The sequence below is a fragment of the Semicossyphus pulcher genome, unplaced genomic scaffold (genome assembly GCF_022749685.1).
Source record: "Semicossyphus pulcher isolate SPU_LCO1_2020_fin unplaced genomic scaffold, fSemPul1.0.p SCAF_25, whole genome shotgun sequence".
NCBI lineage: Eukaryota > Metazoa > Chordata > Actinopteri > Labriformes > Labridae > Semicossyphus > Semicossyphus pulcher.
The window spans coordinates 10,832,501-10,858,256 of NW_027211699.1; the positions used below are offsets into that span (position 1 = coordinate 10,832,501).

Consider the following 25,756-nt stretch of genomic DNA (forward strand, 5'->3'; position numbering starts at 1 on the left):
CGGTTTAGCCCGGGTCTATCCTAGTCCGGGTCTGTCATTAGCCCTGCGTACAGAGTGCCGGTCCTGCACCGGAACACTGACAGACCGGAGCAGCGCGTGCTGCTGAGGGGAGGCTGCTGCAGAGCGCGAGCCAATCAGAGAGCGAGGTGAGAGAGAGAGAGAGAGAGAGAGAGAGAGAGAGGGGCTATATCTATTGTAAATATACATGTAAATGTTCTCAGAGACTAAAATACCGTCACCTGCAAATCAGAGCCCAGAACCTTCAACCCTGTGTTTATTGTTTGTTTTACTCTACTTTATTCTAAGTTACTTTAATTAATAAAATACTGTTATTAAATAAATCTAGTATCCTGTGTTGCATCTCTCAGATGCTGCCTTTACACGGGTCAGCAGATGTTTCAGTCTGAGAATAAAAAGTTTGAAAGAAAACTGAAACCATGATAAAATCTGTGACTTTCTCCTCGTGGTGACGGACGGACTTCCCAGGACCGTCTCTGTGGAAAACGAGGCTGCAGGTTATATTATTATTATTATTATATTATTATTATATTAAATTAAGTTTACATGGAATAAAAGTCATAATTATTTTTATCGTCATGCATACACTTCACTCTGCATATTATTATTGTCCTTTTCTTTGTCTTTCATTTCTACTGTCAAACAAAGTTGTTTTTTAAAAGTGTAAAAAGTGCAGAATAAATATTTCAGCTGCTCTCGGTTTGATGTTTGTTCAGTTCAGAAGAACTCGACCTGTTTGAACCTGAAGGTTCCTGCTGGGGGGTTCGTGTTAACACCATGTCTATATTCTGATGAAACATGACGTGAAATGTTCCTTCCAGTCATCTTTTACACTCACATTTTAATCATCCAGTTAATGAGATGGAAATTCCTCATTAGCAACATAGCTATACAATGACTCCAGCGTAAAGTTGTTGAGCCGTTAGCTAACGAGCTGCGCAGCTGTCAGAAGATGTTTCAGCGTGAACTTCCCCGAGCTGTTTGTATCTCCACCCGAAGAACCTGTTCTGACAAGGTGTCCAATCTTTATTTTTAGAGACACAGCAGCACCTTGTTTTACCTGCCAGGAGGAAGACGACCTGTCCTCTGGGGACCGCACGCACAGTCAGAGGGAGGAAACATGTTTCACTGCTGCAGCCAAGACAAATCTGATACTGACGCGACAGTTTGGACAACTGTGCGTACTTCAAGGAGCCTGGAATTGTTGGGTGTCGCCAGTAAATACACAGACCCAGCAGGTAGTTCACAAGCACTGAACATTGAACAGGCAGTAACTCACCTGCTTCATGGTGACATCATTTCTTCACTCAGTCTGTTTCAGGGTTCATCCAGCAGTAAGCAGTTCCTGCAGTGAGTTTAAAGAAAGTCTGCAATGAGTTTACAGTGAGCTTGCAGTGAATCTGCAGAGAGGTTACAATGATTCTTGGAGTGAGTTTGCAGTGAATCTGCAGAGCACTTTCAGTGATTTTACAGTGAGCATATGAGTTTGCAATGAGTGTACAGTGAGCTTGCAAAGTCTGCAGTGCATTTGCATTAAGGTTACACTAAGTTTGCAGTGAGCTACAGTAAGTCTGACGTTTGTTTACTTTGAGCTTGTATTGATTTTGCAGTTATTCTGTGGTTAGCTTTCATTGAGTCTGTAGTGAGCTTGCAGTGGGGGTACAGTGAGTTTACAGTGACTCTTTTGTGAGTTGAGATTGAGTTTGCGGTGAATATGCAGTGTGTTTTCAGTGATTTTACAGTGAATTTGCAAAACATTCTGAGTGTCTTTGCAGTGAGGTTAGGCTGAGATTGCATGAAATTGGCAGCAAGTTTGCAGTAAGTCTGATGTTTGTTTACAGTAAGTTTGCATTGAGTTTACAGCTACAGTGGTTCTGTCATGAGCTTTCAGTGAGTCTACACTGGGTCTGCAGTGAGCTTATAGTAAGTTGGCAGTGAGGGTACAGTGAATTTCCAGTCTGCATCGTGTTTACCATGAGTTTACAGCCAGTTCACAGTGAGCTAGCAGTGACTGTGCAGTTAGTTTGCAGTGGACAGACAGCTGGTCTTGTCCCTGGTCTTTTGTCTCCGTTAACAAAGGTAAATATTTACATTTTACATGACCGTTAAACTGGTTGTTCAAACGTTTCAGATATTTACTGGTGTCAGTAAATCAGCCTACATCTCTACAGAGGACACACACACACACACACACACACACACACACACACACAGTCAGACGATATTGTACTTGTTCTGCAGTGTTCAGTGTGTTTGTCCTTATTGTCTTTCAGCTGCAGCACCCAAAACACACACACACACACACACACACATTCACACACACACACACACACACACACACACACACACGTACACACACACATACACACACACACACACATTCACACACACACACACACACACACACACACACACACACACACACACACACGTACACACACACATTCACACACACACACACACATTCACACACACACACACACACACACACACACACACACACACACACACACACACACACACATTCACACACACACACACACACACACACAGACACACACACACGCACACACACACACACACATTCACACACACACACACACACACACACACACACACAGACACACACACAAACGCACACACACACACACACACACACACACACACACACACACACACACAGACACATACACAAACAGGTGAGTTCAGTAATGGATCAGACTTTGAAGCTGATTGATTATTGATCGGGAGCCAAGATGGATGATTCCACTACTTCTCCTGTCCTCAAACATTAACTAAAGGAGGAGGTGGTGGAGGAGGAGGAGGAGGAGGAGGAGGAGGAGGAGGAGGAGGAGGAGGACCTGAGTAAAGATGTGCACTCAGTGTCTCTGCTGCACTCTGCTGGATCAAATCTGAACTGCAACTGTTTTAAAAAGAACAAAAAGGGCCTCACTTAACATCCAACCCATAATAATAATATATAATAATAAGATTACAAGTTGAGACAAGTTTAAAAATCATAATCAACCAAACCTCTGTGTATTTTCACATCATTTTACCTGCTCACATACTACAATAAAAACTCTGTAGATCTGACTGCAGTGTGGAACATTCTGCTAAATCTACATCTAGACATACAAATATATCAAGCCTTGATTGGACTAAACCTGAGGACAAGTGAGGGGGTGCAGGATGTGATTTGTATCTCTGTGTCGTCGACCTTCTCTCCTGACCATAGACTGCATATGAGATGTGGGCGTGGCCACCTTAACGTCACCCAGTGTTTGGCATCTTAGCAATAATTGCCAGAATCAGCGAAATCAGCGCGAAAGAGAAGAGATGTTAACTTCTCTGGATGTTAAATATTACAGACATGAAACACTTGTTAAATCGAGCGTGTTGCCCTCAGTGAGTCCTCACAGGGACACTTCAGAGTTTGTGTCCGGACAGAAAGAAAGCAGAGGTCACGTTGATGTATGGACGACACATACAGACTGCTGTTCTGTGTCTCCAGCAGCAGATAAGCCTCTGTGAAAACAGGCATCACACACATCTATATAATGTTACACACTGCTGACTGACTGTGGGCGGGTGAAGGGCGACCAAGTCACCATGGTATTTCCATTAACATGAAAAAATGAAGGGACTGTGCAGCTTTTGACCACGAGCAGCGCTCTCAGCTCCCTGTTCTGTTTCTATCACGAGGTGACGAGACAAAACGTCTCTGCTGCTGGTAAAACACAGAGACGCGTTACTGACTGAACTCAGGTTAAAACAGGTGTGAATAGTTCTGAGGGCTGCAGAGGTCCAAGGACTAGTACCAGAAGTCTCGGAAATGGTTGTAACAGTGTAGTTGTAAAGGTCTGAGGACTAGTTAAAGTAGTTTGGAGTACTAGTTACAAGTCTAGGGACTAGTGTTAATAATTGTACTAATATTTGCTCTTTTATTTAATGCTTTGGTCCACCTTGGTTATTTTAAATGTGCTATATAAATAAACTTTGGGAGCTGCACCGTGGAGCAGTGGGTAGCCCTGTTGTCTCACAGCTAGAAGGTTCCTGGTTCGAATCCCGGTTCAGATGTAGTGGGTGTGCATGTTCTCCCCGTGCATGCGTGGGTTCCCTCCGGTTACTCCGGCTTCCTCCCACAGTCCAAAGACATGCTGGTTAGGTTCATTGGTGACTCTAAATTGCCCGTAGGTGTCAGCGTGAAAGGTCTGTCTCTATGTCAGCCCTGTGATTGACAGGCGATCAGTCCAGGTGTAACCCCGCCTCTTACCCAATGACAGCTGGGATAGGCTCTGGGATAGTTGCACCCTGCAACTAGTCCATCTCCAGCTATCTCCAGCTTTGAGGAACAGTTGCAGAAGTCTGGGACTAAGTGCAGAGGTCTGGGGACAAATTACAAATGTCTGAGGACTTTACCAACGACTTTCTTTTTTAATAATGACACATAAATCTCCTTATTTTTAGATCATAATTTAGAAAGTCAGACAGACAGACAGGTAGTGTGACAGACAGACAGACAGCTACACCGAGAGACAGGTACCTGCAGAATAAGGGCTCTGTTTCCCGTCTGAAGGTCGTTCAGGATGCTGAGTGTAAGTGAAGAAATCTCTGTGCTTTCCAGAAATGTGAGACCTTGTTAATGGAGGGATAACACCCACACACTCCGGTAAACACACATGCGCACGTGCATACACACACACACACACACACACACACACAAATGTCATCTTTAAGTCTCAAAATGAGGCAACTTCCTGAGATTTTTCTCTCTTTATTTGGTCATTATTTCCTGTCCTTGAATGTCAGAGCAGCAAAGTGTCAGCCAATAAGAGAGCAGACTCACACACACACACACACACACACACACACACACACACACACACACACAGCACTCAGGTTGCTGTGTGAAGGACAGTCAGTGTTATTGCCCTGGTTTAAGCTTCTCTATATGTCTGCTGTCCCTGAATGTAGGCTAACACACACACACACACACACACACACACACACACATTAGCACCTGGACTTGTGAGGTCCCTTTATTGACAGAATACATTTCTTAGTCCTCAGCACCAACCTCACAAACTACAAGCAAACAGTTTGTTTGTTAATTATTCTATTTAACAATTGCATTGACTAGCTGAGAAAGAAATGCAGTACAGTGCAGAAAAGAGGAGCAGTGAAGTGTAGTAAGTAACACAGAAGAGTGCAGTGAAGGGACATAGTACAGTGCAGTAAAGAAACACATTGCAGTGCAATAAAGAAACAGTGAAGAAAAGCAGTAGAGCTCAGTAAAAGCGCAGTAGAGTGCAGTAAAGAAATGTAGGAGAGTGCATTTAAAAAAACACAGGAGTTAAAACAACCAGTAGAGGGCAGTGCAGTAAAGAAACACAGTAAAGTGCTGAAAAGAAATGCAGTGCAGTGCATTGCAGTAAAGTAACAGTAGAATGCAGTAAAGAAACAGTCCAGTGCAGTGAAGAATTGCAGTACAGTAAACTTAAGAATTGCAGTAGAGGGCAGCAAAATAACGCAGTACTGTGCAGGAAAGAAATACAGAAGTGTGCAGTAAAGAAACGCAGTGTAGTGCATGTAAAATAATAGTAGAATGCAGGAAAGAAACAGTGCAGTAAAGTAAAGTAATGCAGTACAGTGCAGTAACACAGTACTGTGTAGTCAAGAAACGCAGTAGAGGGCAGTAAAGAAACATGGAAGAATGCAGTAAATAAACGCAGTGAAGTGCAGTAAAGTAACAGAAGAGTGCAGTGAAGGAACATAGCAACACGCAGTAGAGAAACACATTGCAGTGCCATAAAGAAGCGCAATAGAGCTTAGTAAAAATACAGTAGTGTTCATTAAAAACCAGTACAGTGCAGAAAAGGCTTACAGCGCAGTGCAGTATAGAAACAGCAAAGGGTGCAGTAAAGAAATGCAGAGCTGTGCAGTACAGAAACACAGTAGATTTCAGTAGAGAAACAGTGCAGTGAAGAATTGCAGAACAGTTAAGATTGTAAAAAAGAGGAGCAATAAATTGCAGTAAAGAATCACAGTGCAGGGCAGCAACGAAATGCAGGAGAGTTCCGTCAAAAACGCGGTGCAGGAAAATATGCTGGATTTTTTGGCTTTTATGTGAAATAATTTATTTGAGATGAATAACCACACAAAAATAAAAGTGTGTCTGTTTCTGCTGCACAAACTACTGCAACGATCTGTTTACTACATTCTCGTAGTCGTGTATGATGTTATTGATACGGCTGCGATTGATGATTCGTCTCTTCCACAGAGTCAGCAGGCAGAAACATGAAGCTTTTATTTGAGAGATGAGTGTGTTTGTGTGCTGAGACCTCCCACCTGTTCAGCTCTATAAGAGACACACAGTCTGCAGACACACAGGACTCACCTGCAATAACCTGTGATCTGTCTCTGATTAAACGACCTCTCTGTGATAGACAGGTATGTTATCTTTGTTTATTACAGTTTTATTCTTGACTGTAGATGAACAGATGTTGCTTTGCAGACAGAGGAGGATATAAACCAGTGTGTTTGTAAAAAAGGATGTGTGTTTTATGTGGAGGCTTTGGGAGCTCAGAGGTACAGAGACCAACTCCCAAGACTCCCTAAGAGTCCTGCATAGATTTATCATCACACTACTGTAACACAGGAGAAATATAATCTGTTTTATTCCATAAAAAAGTTCAATCCAAAATAATTGATTATTTGAGTTTTTCACAATCTTACAACTGAAAACATTTTGTTATTCCTTGTATTTTTTTCAACAGTAAGGCAGCCAATGTTATAATTTCCATAACTTTATAAACTTGAATTTATGAGACATTATGATTAATGTTCAATTAATCTTGCATGACAAAAATAATCTGTTTAGTTTTGTTGAGAGCAGCTTGTTAATATCTGATTTATCTCATAAAGAAAATAGACTTTTAACACATTTATATTATTCGAAAATATCTTGCTTTACCTCTATAGAAATTATATTTCATAAAAATAAGATATTCGATTAAAGAATCAGGATTTACTGAAACTGTTTTTATGGATCTGAGTACAAATTTGACAAATATATATCATGACACCAAAATGTGTTGTATAGATACAGTACACGCATGTATAAGCATCAGCAGAAAGAAACACTTGGAACAACAATTGGAAAGAAATTATAAAATAATCCAGAGATATTGAGAAAAAAAATATACGATATTAAATATTTAAGAATCTGTAGATATAATTTAACAGGGGCAATTCATTTATGATATCTGTATAACTTTAAGATACCCAGAACCAGAACCAGAACATCCAGGTCCAGTCTTCTCAAATCTTCAGACAACTTAGAGAAGCTGCAGAGACTGGCTGTCGCTTATTAAACCCTCCATTTGCTACAGCTGGTTTTTACGTGGCATCCCACAGGGCTCATTCGTGGGACCCTTCTTACTCCCCATATAAAGTTTTATCTTTTCATACCTTGATTTTATACTTTATATTTTCTGTAAAAAATCTTAAATTTCATAATCAAACTTTTTTGACATTTGACTTTAAATATTAAAAAATAAAGATCTACTTCGTGTCCGGTTAGCTTAATGTTTGAGTACCTAGTGTTTTTTAATTCGTAACATTATTCAGGTTAATTTTTGTGGGATTTTTTTATCGACAAAAGAAATCAATATCAGAAAACATATTAATATTGTGAAACTGATCTCTGGAGGTGAGCTGTGTTGACTCACTGTTGCTGGTTGCTGTTGCAGGTTGATGATTCCATTTGCTATCATGCTCATCCTTCGTTGCCTGCGTCTGATCTTGAATGATGTCTGGACTCGGTCCTGCTTACATCACTTCCTGCTGGAGTTCATAGGCACCACCCTCTTCCTGTCTGCCAGCCTATCAGCAGTCCTCATCTTTCCACCAGCTGCTGGAAGAACAGGACTGGATCTGAGGTCTCAGAGCGACCTTACCAACCTGAGCTACCTGTGCAACTTAAGCAATCTGAGCAACCTATGCAACCTGCGCAATCAAAGCAACCTGAGCAACCATTGCCACCTGACCCCCCTACCTATCTTGCCTGTATGCCATCTGCAGGTGGCGCTGGTGTTCGGTCTGTCTGTTGCCATGGCAGCAGTCTGTGTGGGCGGGGACGTCCACCTGAACCCAGCTGTAACCGTAGCGATGACCCTGACCCTAAGGCTCCGCTTGTGGAGGGCAGTACTGTATGTGATTGGTCAGCTGTTAGGGGGTGTGGTCTCCGCAGCACTGCTGCTGGGACTGACTGGAGACGTGACTCCAGCTCTTAACCAGGTGAGTCTCTGTGTAGTCACCTGTCAGGCAGTCAGAGAGCAGCTGAATAACTTATGAGCCTGTTTCTCTTAAGGTTGGTCCTGGTGTCCAGCTCCACATGGCCGTCACCGTAGAAACACTGGTGACCCTGCAGCTGGTCCTGGTTATGTTGGCGACAGTCGACGCCCCCCTGCCCGCTGTGGGGTCTAATCTGTTGGTGGGCCTGGCTGTCGGTCTGGGTCACCTGGTGGCTGTAAGTCCCAAGTTCAAGCTTCCTGAAGCATTTCCAAACATTTGTTCTTTTTAAACAAATAAACGGTTTGTTTTCAGCTTTTTGAAATGATTTCCAGGATTTGAAAGCATTTTTCAACCTGCTTATGTTTAGTGTTTAACTTTTGTAAGTTAACGTCTCATCAAGTTAATGTTCAGGATACACCAAATATTCACTTCTCTCCTGATGTATTCCCTCAGTAAACATGTTCCTAATGACTTTATGGTCTCAGTCTCTAGTTTCAAGTCTTCTTCAACACAGCATGATGTTCATTTAGTCACTGATGCTCCCACTGAGAGTCACACAGAGCAGAAAGAGGGGAGGGCTCAGGGCAGGGCTACCTGTGATTGACAGGTTGCTAACAAGTTGCTACCTGTGAACCAGGATAGCGACATCTTCGCGCTCTCGTCCAAATATGGTCACTTCTGGCCCCAAAAAACACACACACACACTCAACGCTTCAGATAAATAGGTGACATTACTGTGGCCACGCCCCCTTCTTACATACAGTCTATAGTCTTCACCTGTCTCTCTCTCTCTCTCACACACTCTCAGGTGGGTGCGACAGGTTGTGGGATGAATCCAGCTCGCTCGTTCGGTCCAGCGTTTGTCAATCTGGACTTCAACAACCACTGGGTCAGAACACACACAAACACACACACACACACAGACACATGGTGTCACACTCAGACTCTGCTCTGATTGGCTGTTTCTCCTGCAGGTGTTCTGGGCGGGGCCTGGTCTAGGGGTGTGCCTCGCTGCTCTCCTGAATGACCTGCTGCTACGGCCACGCTGGCGTTGCCCCAGGGACTGGTGGGCGGAGCTTAAACAGCTGTATGTGCTGACAGACAAACAGCAGCAGGTGGCGCTGTCACACAGTCCATAACAGAAACAGACACACACACATACTTGTTTTTGTCACTTAGGAGGACGTCACACGTTTTCTCATGTTTTTCATAATTATGAAAACATGAGAAGTAATAAATCATCAGTTAATAAACGTTCTGTTTACAGGAAACCTTCTTGTTATTAATCATTTTATCTTTTTTAAAGTGTATTTACACCAGCATACAGTGTTTTATATTTATACAGGTAAAACTTTGATAAAGCATTTAACAATTGTTCTCTATTATTATCACAATATTAAAAATGAACATTTACAGTGAAATGTTACCAATATTTATTAATGTTAAATATTGTTTCTGTCTAAATAAAGTCATCAAATTAAACAATTCAGATTTCTCTTGTCTTATTTTTGAACAAATAAAGACATACGACGGACAAATGTAAATAAATAATTGGATAAATATGAAGATGAAGAAGAAATTCTTTGAGTGTTTTCACGCTGACAGATGGAGCTCGCACTGATCCTATTAACACACACAGACAAACACACGACCTCTGAGGGGTCGGTCACATGTTAATGTAGAAACCATCTCCTCCATCACAGTTTCCAGAAGGTGAAAGAAATGTTTTGATTACTTCAGTGTTTATTTTATTTTTATTTTTATTTAACCTTCATTTAACCAGGTAAAAGCTTGTTGAGATATAGAATCTCTTTTTCAAAAGTGACCTGGCCAAGAGGCAGCAGAAATTTTACAAAACACAACACCACGAATATCATAACAACACAAACAACATTCACACAGTGAACAAAATAAAGAACAAAACATTTCAAAGATTTAAAACAGTGACAAAGCCCAATGCTTTCGAGTTCCTTCATTCTCAGGGTTTCAGCAAAGCTGTCAAGTGGGATCAAGTCTGACAATTTTAATTCAGCTTGCAGTGAGTTCCATGCAGAGGGAGCAGCGTACCGAAATGCCTTTTTCCCCAGTTCTGTGAGGACACGAGGGACTGTCAGAGTAAAAAATTCATTGGATCGTAGACTATAATGTCCATGGTTCCTAACAAGGTGAACGCCAAGGTAGGATGGGACCAGACCAAGTAAAGCCTTATAAATAAAAGTCAACCAATGAGTGGATCTTCTGACAGACAGGGATGACCAGTTTGCTTCTTTGTACAAAGTGCAATGATGGGCCAGATTCTTGTATCCAGTGACAAACCTCAGAGCACAATGATACACAGTATCCAGTGATCGTAAACATGTGACTGGTGCATGCATGTACAGTTCATCACCATAGTCAAGCAATGGAAGAAAGGTTGCTTACACAAGGCGTTTCCTTGCTCCATGAGAAAAGCAAGATCTATTCCTAAAGTAAAAGCCCAATTTAACTTTAAGTTTAGAAACTAAACTTGAAATGTGGAACTTGACAGTCAGACCTTGATCAACATGGAAACCCAGGTACTTATAACATGAGACCAGCTCAATGGCTGTACCCTTGCAAGTTAAAACAGGGACATTTTTTGACAGCACAGAAGCCCTGGAAAACAACATGACCTTCGTCTTATCAATTATAAGCAGGACGTGCGGCCTGACGGACAAGACTGAGGGCTGAGACTTAGAGAAGACATCGAGAAGATGATTTTCAATGATTTTCTTTCTTTGCCCTTTCTCTTGTCTTCTGATTCTCCTTCTGTCCATCAGTTGCTGTTGGATCAAAGATGTACACATATATCTGATATACAAGTTTGTATCATTCTGTATACCAGAAACCGGACCTATTAGCATGCTAACATTAGCTCTGTCAGTCACCTAAATCAGTTAGCTAACAGCATGTAAGCTAACAGTTCCAGCTGGCCGTCATGTCAATATTTAGTTTTATGTTCATTTTGATGATAAAAATGAGCAAACACTGATGTTAGCATACCGCTACATTTAAGAATACCTGCTGCAGCCGACAACTGACAACCAATCAGAGTTAAGATCTGAATTTAAGAATCTTGGATGGATTGATCAAATAAAAAAAGTTGTTTATAGACAATTACCACAAATTATTATAACATGTTTAATGACTTGAAACTGTGAATCTATTGAAGTTATATTTTAGTTAGTATCGTTTTACAAAATGAATAAATGAACGGATAAAGAAAGAAGGAAGGGAGGAAGTTAGGACAGAAGGCAAGACTTTTTCACCCTCAGTGTATCCTCACAGGCAGCACTTCCTTTCATTCAGCGTAAGCCCGGCTCCTTCAGTTTGATTGGACGATTTGAGCCTGAAGATTAAAACAATTAAACCATGTGATTGGTTGAGCTGGTTGGAGGCCGGTCTTCAGCCTGTGAGACTCTGCTCAGGGTGACCAAATCCTCGGCACTCTCAGGGGGATGAGAAGGATTAAAGCAGATTACAGTTCACACCAGCAGAGAAGAAGAAGAGAGACCAGTACAGAGAACTACCAGGACCAACTGGACCAACTGGGCTGAAGGAAACCAAACTGAGCCAAAGTGGACTAACTGGACCGAACTGGACTGGCACCAGCTAGTCTGAGTAGCATCCAACTGGACTGCATTGGGAGGTGGAGGTGGAGGAGGGGGGATAGAGCAGGCTGAGGCGGGCTGTACTGGTCCATACTGGTCTGAGCTGGTCTGGGAACAGGAAGTGGTCTGAATGGATGGTTTCCAGGCGTACGGGGCGGGGAAGGCAGGCGGAGCTTTTGACCCGGTGACCTTCTTCAGACAACCTCAGACGGCGGTGAGGATCCTCTGCTGGGTGAGTGTGATGATGTCACGGTGATGTCACAGTCAACATGAAATGTATGTTGGGGAAACATTTCAGGGATTATATTTATTAAACAAAAATAACAGACAGAAATAAACTCACCTGTGAAGTCACAGAGGGTGAGTCCAGGTGCTCCAAGTAGGCGGGGCTACCTGTAACATCAGGAAGTGTCTTAATGAAATGAAATCTTGTGAAATGTTTGATGAGGTATGAATAACAGTTGAACTGCTGTAGCTCCTGAGCTAACCTCTACCATGCTATTTAGCCAGGTTAATGCTAATCAGTCACCGTTCTGTTTATAGTTTTGGTTAGCATGACTTTAGTTGGGTTAGTTATTTAAGTGTAACTACTGGTTTAACTTCTATCTCAGTGTCTGGTTTATTAGTTAGTTAAAGTTATCTTTTGTTTAGCATCATTATCTACTCTGATTTTAACTAAGTGTTGGTTAGTTAGTTCTGATTATGTTTAAGCTTAAGTTCATTATTTCTTGTTCCAGCTGGGTTAGCTGAGGTTAGTTCATGTTGTGGACTAGTTTGGGCTGGTTAACATGTGTAGGTTCTGGTTTATTTTTATTTGATCTTATCTGCAGTAGTTCTGGTTAAGGTTTAGTGTATGCTAGTTATATTAGTATAGTTATTATAGTTAGTTCTTTTCTGCATTTGCTTTAGTTTAGTTGAGCTTAGTTTGGTTAATGTCAGTTAGTCTTTGTTTAGACTGTGATTTAGGTTCAATGTGAGTTAGGGCTCTTGTAAGTTCAGTTTTGTATACTGAGTGTGGTTGTGTGTGTGTGTGTGTGTGTGTGTGTGTCAGTCATGAGATTGGTGTTAACATTCCTGAGGCTCAACACAAGACTCCTCAAACAAGACCTCACTTTGTCAGAGTGCTGCTGCTGCTTTGATTGGACGGCGGTTCATAGAGAGAAAGTGCGCTCTGACTGGACGGTTCACAGAGAGACAGCGCGCTCTGATTGGACGGTTCACATAGAGACAGCGTGCTCTGATTGGACGGTTCATAGAGAGAAAGCGCGCTCTGACTGGACGGTTCACAGAGAGACAGCGTGCTCTGATTGGACGGTTCATAGAGAGAAAGCGCGCTCTGATTGGACGGTTCACAGAGAGACAGCGTGCTCTGATTGGACGGTTCATAGAGAGAAAGCGCGCTCTGATTGGACGGTTCACATAGAGACAGCGTGCTCTGATTGGACGGTTCACAGAGAGACAGCGCGCTCTGATTGGACGGTTCACATAGAGACAGCGTGCTCTGATTGGACGGTTCACAGAGAGAAAGCGCGCTCTGACTGGACGGTTCACAGAGAGACAGCGTGCTCTGATTGGACGGTTCATAGAGAGAAAGCGCGCTCTGATTGGGCGGTTCACAGAGAGACAGCGCGCTCTGATTAGAGCATTTGGAGCATCAGTGTTCAGATTTTTAGAACCACCTGAAGCTTTAGCTATCTTTCTGACCCTTTCAGGTAAATTCGTGACTGCATCAATGAAATCATGTGAAGATCCAAACCTGACTAAAACAGAAGCTAAACCATTCCTGACCTCAGTCTCCTCCTCCGCGTTAGCATCTACCTTCTTCTACTTAGCATGACTGTACCTGTTAGCATTGAGCTAACTACTGTCTCCTGTGTGTTCCCAGCTCTTCTCTATTGTGATCCTCGGCTGCGTTGCTAACGAGGGTTACGTCAACCGTCCTGATGAGGTCGAAGAGTTCTGCATCTTCAACCGCAACCAGAGCGCCTGCAGCTATGCCGTTGCCATGGGCACGCTGTGTTTCCTCTGCTGCAGCGCTTTCCTGGCGCTGGACGTTTACTTTCCTCAGATCACCGGGGTGAAGGACAGGAAGAAGGCCGTCATGGCCGACATCGGCGTGTCAGGTGAGACTCCGCCTCTCTTTACCTTTATGCACTGACCATCGGTAAGCGGTGACTTTTACTTGTTAAGTACATCATGTTTAGCGTATAATCTTTACCTGCTAGTAACTACTTCAACTCTTCAGTAACAATGTATAACCTGTGATATTTACCTGTTTAGTAGCCATGTTTAACCAGTGATATTTACCTATTAACCTGTGTCTTCTGCAGCGGTCTGGTGTCTAGTCTGGTTCCTGGGCTTCTGTTTTCTGGCCAATCAGTGGCAGGTCTCTAAAGAAGAAGACAACCCTCTGAATGAAGGTGCAGACGCTGCAAGAGCTGCCATCATCTTCTCCTTCCTCTCGGTTTTCTCCTGGGTATGTACCTGAACTACTCACCTCAACACCTGTCTCTCACCTGAGGTAGCACAGACTGAAATAATCAGGCTCTGCTGCCCCCTGGTGGATTAATATCCACGTTTTGTAGAGGAAGCAGTTACGCACGTGTGACTACTGAAACATCTGTCTGCAGCTGCTGAACGTCCTCTGACAAGAAACATGTGATCACAACAAATACAGTACAATAACCCTCTCTTCTCTGTGTCTGTGTTGTCTTGTGTTGTTGTGTGTGTTTCCTTTGACGTGTTGATGTGTTGTGTGTAGGGAGGTCTCACTTTGCTGTCAATGGAGCGTCTGAAGAGAGTGTCATTTGAAGAAGAATACAACAAACTGTTCAGCCCGCCAATCGCCTGAAACACACATACACACACCTTTAACCTCACTTCTCTCCTTCAGCCAACCAGAGGCGAGCGTTCCTGTTCCTCAGCTCCTACTGACGTCTGATTGGCTGCCTTAAGTGCCTGTAATCCGAAGTGCCTTCCTGTTGCCATTGCGACAGCGTGATGTTTTTTTTTCCTCAGAGGTGTCGTTGTGGATTTATAAACTTCATGTGACGAGTTCTAACTATGATAATTATTACGATGATGTCATGACGTGTAGGATGATGTCATCATATATTTTGATTGATAACGATGATGTAATGACCTGTGATGAACGATAGATGAAGATTAAAGTTATAAACTATGATACTGTGTCATTATGAAGTTAATGCTGATGGTGGTAGTCACTATGATGTCACTATGATGTCACCATGACGCTGCTCCTTTTCATTTGAAAGATCGAACGAAAGGCATCCGACGTGAAAAGATACGATCAGCTAAGATTAGATCTGATACATAACCAATCAATACAATACCATACAATACCACACACCACCTAATGAAACAATACTTTACAAAATGATACAGTGCAGTACCATTCCATACCATACGATACAAAACAATACCATATGATGTTATATGATACAACACAACATGGTAAGATACGACACCAAACATATATGAGATGATGTTATGATATGTTGCTTTATTAGTCACACATCTGTAAACCACGATTATAGAAGCACAAGTATAATGTAGCTTCACATATAAACACTATAAAACAAATGTCCAGTGTGTAAGATTTAGGAACATCTGGAAATGGAATATAAGCTTAATCAGTGATTTTCCTTTTATGTATAATCAAATAAAATCAGTGAATGTTTTCACCTTACGATGAACCTCACCACTAGAGGGCAGTAAGTCCTTTAAATTGCCCCTTTATGTTCAGCACTGACGTGTATGCACTCTGCTTTTAGACGGTGGCAGGTTTTAACGGCAGATAACACAGGTGGAAAGGTTCATAGTTCACAGTGTGAAACATTTCTGCTTCCATAATGAAACATATTTGATGTGATGTTGAGCTCTACACTATGTTCAATAAAGTAATGTTAGTCAAAGCCTTTATGTCACTATACGTGTTATTTCATTGAACAAAGAAAAGTAGGAGTACGGTTAATATTATTAGTCGTAGTAGTAGTGGTAGTGGTAGTACAGCTCAAAGCTGACACTAACCATCATTTCACCTTCTTAGTCCAACAATTGTTACATATCACATTTATATTTCTGAATTATTTATAAAATCTTATATAAGAAAAAAGTAAATTTCTTCCCTTTCTTAAATCACAATCCTTTAAAGTTTATATTAAACGTTTTGTTTTAAAGTTAAAGAGTAAGTTACCGAGTGTAATGGTTTGAATCCATTCTGTTGTGTCAATAAAGTTTGATGGTTTGAATCTCTGTGTGTCTGCAGGCCATTCAGTCTCTCCTGGCCATCTACAGGTTTAAACTTGGAGCTGATTCTGTCACGTTCGATCAGGAGTACGTCGACCCAAACCAACAGGAAGCTCTGCAGGAGGCCCTGCCCACCGAGGAGTAAATGGGCGGGGCTTATAGACTGACTGACAGGTGAAAATTCAATCATCATGATGACTTCAGGGACGTTAGAAATGCTCCAACAAAACCACTGTACCAGTTTGATGGTCTGATGGTGACGCTTCACCAGTGGGCGTGGTCTCTTTGTCAGCGACCAATCACAGTCCAGAAGAATAAAATGTGTGTGATTTAATAAAGTTTTGATTTGAACTCAAACAACCACTTGTCCCAACTAATGTTAGCCTGTTAGCAACAAAGGCTCACTAGCTAACTAATGTTAGCTAATGAGCTAGCTGTTACAATAAGGGTTAAAGCAAGTTGGCCAACACACTCTTTGTTTCACATGTCACACTTCTGAATAGTTTTGACTCTCCTGATAATATTACAAGATATTTTTTGTTACTTAGCTACCAGCTTGTTAGCTAACTTTAGCCACCATTAAAGTCCAATGGCTTATTAGAATAGAGCTAGCATACCGTGTAGTTAGACTAGCTGTTTTTGAAAAGTAGTCATAAAAATATAGAGATGTGTTTCAGCATCAACTGTTGTTAAACTAGACCAAACTTAGTGTATAAAACCGGGGATCATTTGGACAGATACATGCTACTGTACTAAAATCAGCGGGGTGATTCACTGATAAGCTGATGAAAAACGACAAATCAGAATATAATAAATGGATTAATTCCCTGTTTAAAACAAAAAGAAAAGCAGGCAGCTTGTGACAGATTTAAGAAGCTACAGAGACAGAAAACAACACGTCGACCACGACCACCAGAGGGTAAAACACTGAGCCACAATATGCAGTCAAAAACCTGAAGCTAGCTAAAACATTAGTCATCTTGTCAGAGGATAATTTAAGAGAGGAAAAGCTTTACAAACTCAACATTGTCTTTTTAGGGTCTCTTCTCCTCACCTTGTTAAATGACCAGAAGTTATTATGTTAACTATTTCATACAATCCACAGGTAAGATCATAATGTAAGCTAACAAAGATAAAACCAGGCCTTAGCATAGCTTAGCTTCACCCTCTACAGTTTGTTCAGACATTATAATGATTATAAGAACGTCTTCTTCCTGTTGGTGATGCAGCCCGTTCACAGCAGCTGGCAGACAAGAGGCTCATTTATTCAATACACAGTCATGGAGCGCGTGAAGTGTTTCCCCTCAGGTGTGGGCGGGGCTTAATGAGCTCAGTCTCTATTTATAAATGAATGACAGATTTATCTTCTCGGTATTTATGGATTAATAGTTGAATCATTGAGTCAGACTGAATCAAAGTTAAACCTGCAGATCAAACGTGCGTCACTTTGTTTACAGTCTGTCTGTGTCTGAAGGAAAAGTGAAACCTGACCTGCTTTGACCCTCTAACGATCAGAGATCGAACACTGATTCAAAGTGACTGTTGATTATTGTTGATTAAAAGCTGTGTCAAACTGTTACCTGCAGGACGATGTTTTATGTCTCATATAGTCAGGGCCCAGATGTTGACAAGTAATCTGATCAGATTAAAGCTTTTAGGTTGGATTGTTCAAAAGGGAAACAAGGATTCTTAAATCAGATCAGATCAGTTAATCCAGTTTAGTTTTTATCCTGATCAAACCTCCAGTTTGTGTTCACACTTTAGAGCAGGACTGTGAAACATCAGGATGATCCTGATACCGGCAGAGGGAGGACTCAGGCTGGACTACAGGAGCTAAATGTGATCTGTAGTTTAGATTGAAGACATGTTTTATAACTGAATCTCTGCAGTGACCGCAGATAGAGGAGAGATTAATCAACAAACATTACATATGTTATTTAAAGCAGCTGTGAGGAACTTTCATTGTGTGGATTTTGGCGCCCCCTCTGGACAAAGTGTGTAGTCCCATTTAGAGCTCTGGTAATCTGGATTAGGTCATCTTGAAAAGTCTGTATCTGGATCCAGACACTCTTTTCGACTGTTAATGGACACCTGAGAGGGAACCATCCTGCTTATACAGCATAGTATAGTCTTTGATTCGCCTTAGTAAAAAATGTAAACGTAGGGTCCAGGTTTGAAGTTTTTAAGTATTTAACAAATTACATTATTCTGACAAACTGGAGCTCCAGTGTGACTGATGAGTTTTAACAGCGAAGCTTTCTTTGATTCATCCACATGTTTCTGATGTGAGTCACTGCAGAGCTGAGTCAGCAGTTTACTGTGTGTGTGTGTGTGTGTGTGTGTGTGTGTGTGTGTGTGTGTGTGTGTGTGTGTGTGTGTGTTAAAGTAACATTCAAACCTTTGTAGTTTTTTGATGCTTTAATAAATTCAGAACAAACACACAGAGACAAAATAAACACAGAACTGAAAATGTATAAAAATATAAATATCAACATAAATATATAAAAATATCAAAACTTGTCTTAATAAATAAATAAATACATCAATAAATATGTGAATAAATAAAGAATACAGTCAGTCAGCGTGATAAATAGGCTCTGTTGTTGGTGGGCGTGGTCTCTGCCATGAGTGGGCGTGGCCTCTATCCTCGTTGGGCGGATCTCCAGGTGAAACAGGCGGTGTGTGTGTGCAGGGCGGACTTTAGGAACCGGAGCAGATCTCTCCTCAGAGACATCCAACCGCAGGCGGCATGTTCCTGAATGACACACAAAGAATAAGGATCTTTATAGAACTCACCTATTTGCATTATATTAAGGCTTAAAGTGATACATCATTAGGGGCGTGGCCTCTTTGAGTGACAGGTGGGACTGCTAGGCGTCACCTCAGCTAATTCAATTGTATTTAGGATCTTACCGGCTGCTTCAGAACAGCTGACATGTTGCTGAAGTAAGGAGATAAAACACCGGAACCATCGAACTGTAGAGAGAGAGAGAGAGAGAGAGAGAGAGAGAGAGGTTACATGATATCTGACAAGACTGACAGAGTGTAAAGACAGACAGGTAACAGACAGACAGAGAGGGGTGGGGACAGGTGATAGACGGACAGGTGTATTAGCAGACAGGTAACAGAGAGACAGGTGTCCAAACAGGCAGGTTTTCAGACAGACAGGCATTTAGGCAGAGAGAGCGGTGTTCAGACAGACAGGTAATCCAAAGACAGCTGCTCAGATGGACTGATAGGTGTTAAGACAGACAGGTCTTCAGCAGAGATGTGGACTCGAGACTTGGACTCGAGTCAACTCGAGTCACTGTTTTGATGACTTGCGACTTGACTTGAGGCACGATGACTCGGATGACTTGTGTGTGTTCATGAGTTTGAATGTTAGCTGTTAAATATAAAATAATATAATTCAAACTTTCTAACCATCAGGTCTGTACGCAGCGCAAACTGGGAGTCATGATTGGACGACTCAAAAAGCTCCCTGTATGTGATCGTCATGATTGGATGACAGTCAAACTCCTCGCTATGGCAACAGGTAACATCAAAGCCCCCAAAGAGAAGCCTCATCAGTCGTACTCATTACTACTCTGCACGCTCTCAGAGCAGACCATCATCATAGCTGCGTCTGTGCCAAGATAACACAGATACAATTCACTGTCAGACTCTTTGAACAGGTTATAAAGATTGGTCAATAATATCATTATGAGACGGGCTGCTAACACCTTGTGTTTTCTCTTTATAAAGAGCGGATACTACAGGTCAGAGTGCTGGATCCTAGGTGGAAAAAAAGACTTGACTCGGGACGCGACCTGCCTTAACTAAGGACTCGACTTGACTTGACAACCTGTGACTTGACTTGCCCAAGAAAAAATGACTCTAGACTTGCTGGGGACTTGATCAAAGATGACTTGGTCACAACACTGGTCTTCAGACAGACAGGTGTTCAGATAGACAGGTATACAGACAGAAAGGCAGATGTTTAGACAGACAGGTAACAGACAGACAGGTACTTACACAGCTTGCCTCTTCCATCAGTCGGTTCTGGAGTTCCTGGAAGCGTTCGATTTTCTTTGTGTTCCAGGTGACTCCGCCCTCTCCAACAGGTACCGTGTGGGTCATAAATATTAGCCCCGCCTCCCGCAGAGACTCATTCACCAGACTTATAGTTTGGCGGCACTGCAGGGAACCAATCAGAGGTCAGCATTTTCAACCCGCAAATTCACAGATTTAAAGTTTTATAAGGAAAAAAGTTTGAACATGAAAGCAGCTCTCTGATTGGCCGAGAGGCTCAGTTGAGGTTTACCTGACGGGGATTGGCTGCAGAAGCAGGAGGGGCGGGGATTGGAAAGGTGATGTTTACGTTGTACTCTATGCAGTGGACAGGAAACTGCCCCCCCTACAGGACAGACAGGAAACAGTACAACCTTTATCAAGAGCTCACATGCTAACAGCCACTGCTAAGCTAACATGTAAAAAGCTATTGACCAAGCTAATATTGGCTTATGCTACTATAGTCAAATATCCAACCACCAGTTCCTAAACTAAGCAGAAGTGTTAGCAGTGTTAGCAGCTAAATTGTCAACGTGGGACATTAGGTTTAAAGGTCAAAAGTCGTACCAGGTCTCTGAGCAGGTTGTGGACAGACTCGACCAGGTCTCCCTGCAGCCGACAGGTGGGCCTTGAAACCACGATCAGCTGGAGGGTGCAGATGTGCAGGAGGATGAGGAGGATGGAGGAGAGTGTCATGGTTCTGGGTTCTGGTTCTTGCGGTGATCTTGGTCCTGGTTCTGGTCGTGGACTGAGATGCTTCAGGTGTGCAGTGTTATCCGGCTTCCTCAGGTGAGTTCAGGTAACCTACAACAGTAAGAAGCAGATTGGAGGGCTGTCAGGACCAATCAGCCAATCAGAGGCAGCATCCCCATGTGAGTCATCAAACCACAGAGAGTCTGAGACCTGAATCAGGAGTCTCCTCCAACAGGTGAGTCAGCGCAGGCTCATCCAGGTACACAAAGGTGAAATTAACAGATTTATGTTGAACACATAAAAAAACTCAACAAAATCAAAGTTCTTTGATTTTAAACGTTTGGAAAAACGTATATGTTGTAAAAACTTCAGACAATCAATGGATCAATGAATCAATCAGTTCGTCTTCAAACGTTTGAATTTAAAAAAACTAAAAGACTTGATTCTGTCCGTGAACTATTCTGAATGTTTTTATGTAATACTTTTGTTTTAGTTAATGTAGTTTATTGTTAAATGTATGATTACTTTCTGTGCCAGACTCCATTGAAAATTTGCTCATTTTAAGCTGTTTTCATCGGAAAGTTACTGTGTGTGTGTGTGTGTGTGTGTGTGTGTGTGTGTGTGTGTGTGTGTGTGTGTGTGAGTGTGTGTGTGCAAGGATACATATACTACAGCCAGGCATAGTATATAAATAAATATTAACAAACTCTCACTTGGCCTCGGGGAATCTGGATCTGGTTCTGATTGTTATGAATGGTGGTGCGTTCACTGAGCGTAGGAGAGAATAAACTCTTTAAACTGAACAAAGTGATTGTTGTTCTGGTTTTAAACTGCAACTTGGAGTATTAAAGTCACTAATAATCAGAATTTAAAACTTTGAAACAAAGTAAAAAAAATTAAAATCACTGTAAACGATGCAGTGGATGTTTGAACGTTTCCACTGGCTGACTGTTGGTGACCTCTGACCTCTGTTATTAAATCTGCAATCAGCCACTGTTTGTTAAATAACAGGACATCATTTCCTCGTCTCTCAGGTGGAAACATTAAAAAACGTCACAGAGTTAAGTTTCATTTCAGAGCCACAGCACAAAGTGACATCACGACTGTGCTGAGTCATCATCAGGCGATCAACTAGCGCTCAGGCTGATTAGGACGAGTCAAATCGAGAAGCTGCTTGTGAGTGATTCCACCAAAAAGACGTCCTCGTCACTGTTTCTGCCAACCGGCTAATATTTCCAGCTCCGCTCTGACAGGCCGGGTTTCTGACCGCGGCGGACGCAGACGCTCGACGTGTGGAAACCCTGTTACGGTATGGGTGAGCCGCCGTCATGGACCATTTTACACATCAGCTTTATTTATTGACTATTTTATTAAGTGTTGAAACTTATAATGTGGTAAAGATCAAAGAAACATGTGAACCCTGTCTGTTGCATGTTTGTTCAGATTTTAGAGTCTGAAAACTGAGCAGAGTGACGCGTCTTCCTGGTGAGATCTCTGAAACTAATGAATTGGTGACAGAAAGGCAGGAAGTGCTGCAACAAGTGCTCATACACACTGTTCAAAACGAGTCACAGCAACAAGTCAAAGTGTGAAAGTCAAGTCAGAATATGTGTAGAATATCTATTATGATATATTCTATTATCAGATCATTATTCCTCATGCATGTAAAAGCTGGTCTTTATTGTTGCTGTAACTTATTATTATTTTAATTCCTGATTAATCTGCTGTTTGTTTCTCCATTCAATGATTTTTAGTTTTCTAAAAGGACGACAACAGTAAGAAGTTAAAATGAGTCAGAGCTTAAAATCAAACCTTCGTTTTGTCCCATAAACTGTCCAAACCTCTAAATTATTACAAAACTTTTAAATTATTCAAATAATTCAAAGTATAAACAGCAACTAAAACACTCTGTAAAAAGACTGTAACAAGTCCTGCGTTTAACGTGCCCCTACTGTAAAAGCATGAAAGTAAAATCAGAAAATGTATTTAAAGTAGAAAGAAATCTATTATTAATTATTCTCTTATTGTATTATTATTCTTCATGCTTCAAAGTGTTTATAACTTTCACTCTGGATTCATCTGCTGTTTGTGTCTCTGATAAACGATCGTCTGGTTTGTACAAATGGCGTCACAAACAGACACTTTGTCAATGAAACAGTCCAAACCGTTAAATTATTACAAACGTATTGAAATCATTTAAAGGAACAATGACATCAAACATCAGAAAGGAGCTTCATTTGTTTTGATTGATTAATAGACGAACAGTTTTCAGGTGTTCTTAATTTACAACTAAACAATTCTGTAAAAATCTGAATTTATAAAGTCAAGCTGTTTGTCTTTAATGCATTTCTAAAGACAAACTTCAACCCGATGAACGATGAATAATATTTAATAACTGTAACACATGAAGTAAACTCACAGAAAGCGTCGCCGTCTGCTGGAGGTCTTGAAAGTCCTTGAGGTGCTTGAGCTTCTGCTGGAGGTGCTGGTCTGGTTCGTCTTCAGGCTGCTGCTTGTTGTGGTTCTGATGAGCGTCTCTGACATCTTGCGTTTAAATAAGGCTTCATGTCGGGGAGAAAGAAAGTGAAATTCTGATGTCAACAAATCAAAATCAGAAATTTCCCATTTCAACTCACCACCTCCTCACCTCCCCCCTCTCCACCTCCTCACCTCACCCCTCCCCGAGCAGAGTGCCAGGCGGTGTGTGAGACTTCCTCCTATGACTGTTAAGAAAACAATACATTTCCATGTCATTAATGGGGTCCTTAAACCCCTTAAATCCCTCATTAAGAGTCGACCTGAACAGTCAAGTTTAAGGTGGTATTTTAATTTAAGTTGGCTTCTTATGAACGAGATTTAAATCTAATTAGTGCTCAGATGTTTTACAGGTGAAGTTTTGACGAGGTAGCCGGAACATTCATGGACTACTTTACAAGATGTTTGATAGTTTTCCTGCAGTGATGAAGTCATTACCAGGTTAAACTCCTTAATGTTTATAAGATAAGTGTTTAATTTACTTACTTTATAAAGCTTGAGAGCTTTAACAACCTTAAGATACAACACAAACAGATACAAATCGTTCATTCATTTATTCTCAAATCGTCTTGAGAATAAACTTTTCTAGCTTTCCGACCGTTCAAAGAGCACTAAGAGTTTACACTCCATGTCAAAATGCACCTTTTTACACACATTGATTCGGATACAGAATAACATCTCTGAAACCCTGTGCCTGAATTTAAGAGGACCAATTTCACTACATGAAGACGTTTAAGGTGGAAGGGATCTATTGTAAGGGTTTTTATCTTGGTTGGAGGACGACCCGCTCTACCTCTGAGCCACACCTGCCTCAAGGTAAAATATCCCGCTATGATATGTGTTAATAAACTTTAAAATTCATGAGATTTAAAAGTAAAATAAAATAAGTACATTCCGGTCAGGTTTGAGATTGTAATAAAATGCTCACATTGACATGTTGGAGGATGCTTGAAACGCTGACCGTGCTTTATTTTAAGGAATTAAAGGTCACAAAGGCTGGAAACTCAAACATCACTGTGCTGCATCGCTAACCTCGGCCTTAATTTTCGGTGTTTAAGATTCCATTCAGCTCATCTTTATGTTTTCTGTATGAATCAACGTAAAACCCGTCTGTGACGTCACAGCTTCAGATTGGCTCAGGATGCGGTCTAACCCCCGAAATCTCCAGTTTACATTTACGATGAAGAGTGAACGGAGGTGCAGACGGATTTTGAGATGACAGCAGGCAGGAAGTTCAGCCTCAGTTTAGATTTAGACAGAAAAGAAAGAACAGCACAGAGTGGAGGATCTGAAACAGGAAGGTGACCACAACGCAACCCTCAGAGGGGTTTCTCTTCGACGGCTGTGTTTGATTTCTGAATGACTCTCAGCTGCAGTTTGGAGGGAAATATAATGATGATGATGATGCAGAAACAAGGAAGGAAAGTCCTGCTCATTCAAGCTTTATTCACTTTCCACTTTAGTTCACTTCATGAAGTGATGAAACAACAAATTCCTGCCTGTAGGCTCGTCTTTCTGTGTGGAGCTGTTATCAGCTGCTTCAGCACATTTTCCACCAACACAGACTTTTTAAACAAGAATACCTAATAATGATGACAAATATTTGTTTCCTTTTAGTTTTACATTTGTTTGAAGTTGTTTTGTGTCTCTATGTTATAGTGTCATGTCTTAAGTATTTTAAGTCTCTAACAATTTTTGTCTCTTTTTACGTCTCTTTGTTGTAGTTTTACGTCTCTTTTAAGTTGTTTTGTCGCTTTTCTATACTTTTTTGCCTTTGTAGTTGTTTAGTGTGTTTTGTCATTTTGCAACTCCAGATTTCTTATGTCTCTGTATGGGTTTTTTGTCACTGTCACTGTTATTGCAATTTACATCTTTGTGATCGTTTCTTATCTCTTTGTTGTAGTTTTATGTCTCTTTGTTTTGGTTTTATGTCTCTTTGACGTTGTTTTATGTCTCTGTTAAGCAGTGTCTGTCTCCTTTTAAGTCTCTTTGTTGTAGTTTTACATCTCTATGAAGTTGTTTTGTGTCTCTTTGTTGTAGTTACATCTTTAGTATTTTAAGTCTCTTTATTGTAGTTTTGTCTCTGTTAAGCAGTGTCTGTCTCCTTTTACGTCTCTTTGTTGTAGTTTTATTTCTCTTTGAAGTTGTTTTACGTCTCTTTGAAGTTGTTTTACGTCTCTCTGAAGTTGTTTTACGTTTCTCTGAAGTTGTTTTACGTCTCTTTGAAGTTGTTTTACGTCACTCTGAAGTTGTTTTACGTTTCT

At 41.3% G+C, this 25,756-nt stretch overlaps 3 protein-coding genes across 5 annotated transcripts in view; 1 reads left to right on the forward strand and 2 right to left on the reverse strand.

Annotated features, from left to right (window-relative positions):
• crhr1 (corticotropin releasing hormone receptor 1) overlaps nucleotides 1–57 on the reverse strand; it is a 21,934-nt gene extending 21,877 nt beyond the window's left edge. The window contains exon 1 of the mRNA XM_069676002.1: nucleotides 1–57. This exon is cut by the window's left edge and continues 260 nt beyond it. The gene's annotated coding sequence lies outside the window, so the exon portion shown is untranslated.
• A 12,018-nt stretch (nucleotides 58–12,075) lies between these two features.
• Nucleotides 12,076–16,402, forward strand: syngr1a (synaptogyrin 1a). 3 transcript variants are annotated; one of them, XM_069676297.1, is made up of 4 exons: nucleotides 12,076–12,177; nucleotides 13,831–14,068; nucleotides 14,276–14,421; nucleotides 16,234–16,402. In XM_069676297.1, exons 1-4 carry the CDS (start codon nucleotides 12,076–12,078, stop codon nucleotides 16,357–16,359), a joined length of 612 nt encoding a protein of 203 aa, XP_069532398.1. In that variant the 3' UTR covers nucleotides 16,360–16,402. The 3 variants fall into 3 exon arrangements, with proteins under 3 accessions (XP_069532398.1, XP_069532400.1, XP_069532399.1); XM_069676299.1 differs by lacking the exon at nucleotides 16,234–16,402 and adding an exon at nucleotides 14,711–15,092 and having other exon boundaries at nucleotides 14,276–14,425; XM_069676298.1 differs by lacking the exon at nucleotides 16,234–16,402 and adding an exon at nucleotides 14,707–15,092.
• A 2,453-nt stretch (nucleotides 16,403–18,855) lies between these two features.
• LOC138603971 (interferon beta-like) lies at nucleotides 18,856–20,960 on the reverse strand. Its single transcript, XM_069675754.1, has 5 exons — nucleotides 20,832–20,960; nucleotides 20,518–20,610; nucleotides 20,211–20,390; nucleotides 19,128–19,190; nucleotides 18,856–18,969 (listed from the first exon to the last, which is right to left on the reverse strand). Exons 1-5 carry the CDS (start codon nucleotides 20,958–20,960, stop codon nucleotides 18,856–18,858), a joined length of 579 nt encoding a protein of 192 aa, XP_069531855.1.
• Nucleotides 20,961–25,756: the final 4,796 nt, after the last annotated feature.

Bases quoted from the DNA above. Each gene is read 5' to 3' on its own strand.
- syngr1a (XM_069676297.1), top strand. From the start codon at position 12,076: ATGGATGGTTTCCAGGCGTACGGGGCGGGGAAGGCAGGCGGAGCTTTT. The intron at 12,178-13,830 runs GTGAGTGTGATG...GTGTGTTCCCAG, and splicing joins CGGTGAGGATCCTCTGCTGG to CTCTTCTCTATTGTGATCCT. The intron at 14,422-16,233 runs GTATGTACCTGA...GTGTGTCTGCAG, and splicing joins TCCTCTCGGTTTTCTCCTGG to GCCATTCAGTCTCTCCTGGC.
- LOC138603971 (XM_069675754.1), bottom strand. From the start codon at position 20,960: ATGACACTCTCCTCCATCCTCCTCATCCTCCTGCACATCTGCACCCTC. The intron at 20,611-20,831 runs GTACGACTTTTG...TCTGTCCTGTAG, and splicing joins ACAACCTGCTCAGAGACCTG to GGGGGGCAGTTTCCTGTCCA. The intron at 19,191-20,210 runs GTTACCTGTCTG...CTCTCTCTACAG, and splicing joins GTGTAAGTACCTGTCTGTCT to TTCGATGGTTCCGGTGTTTT.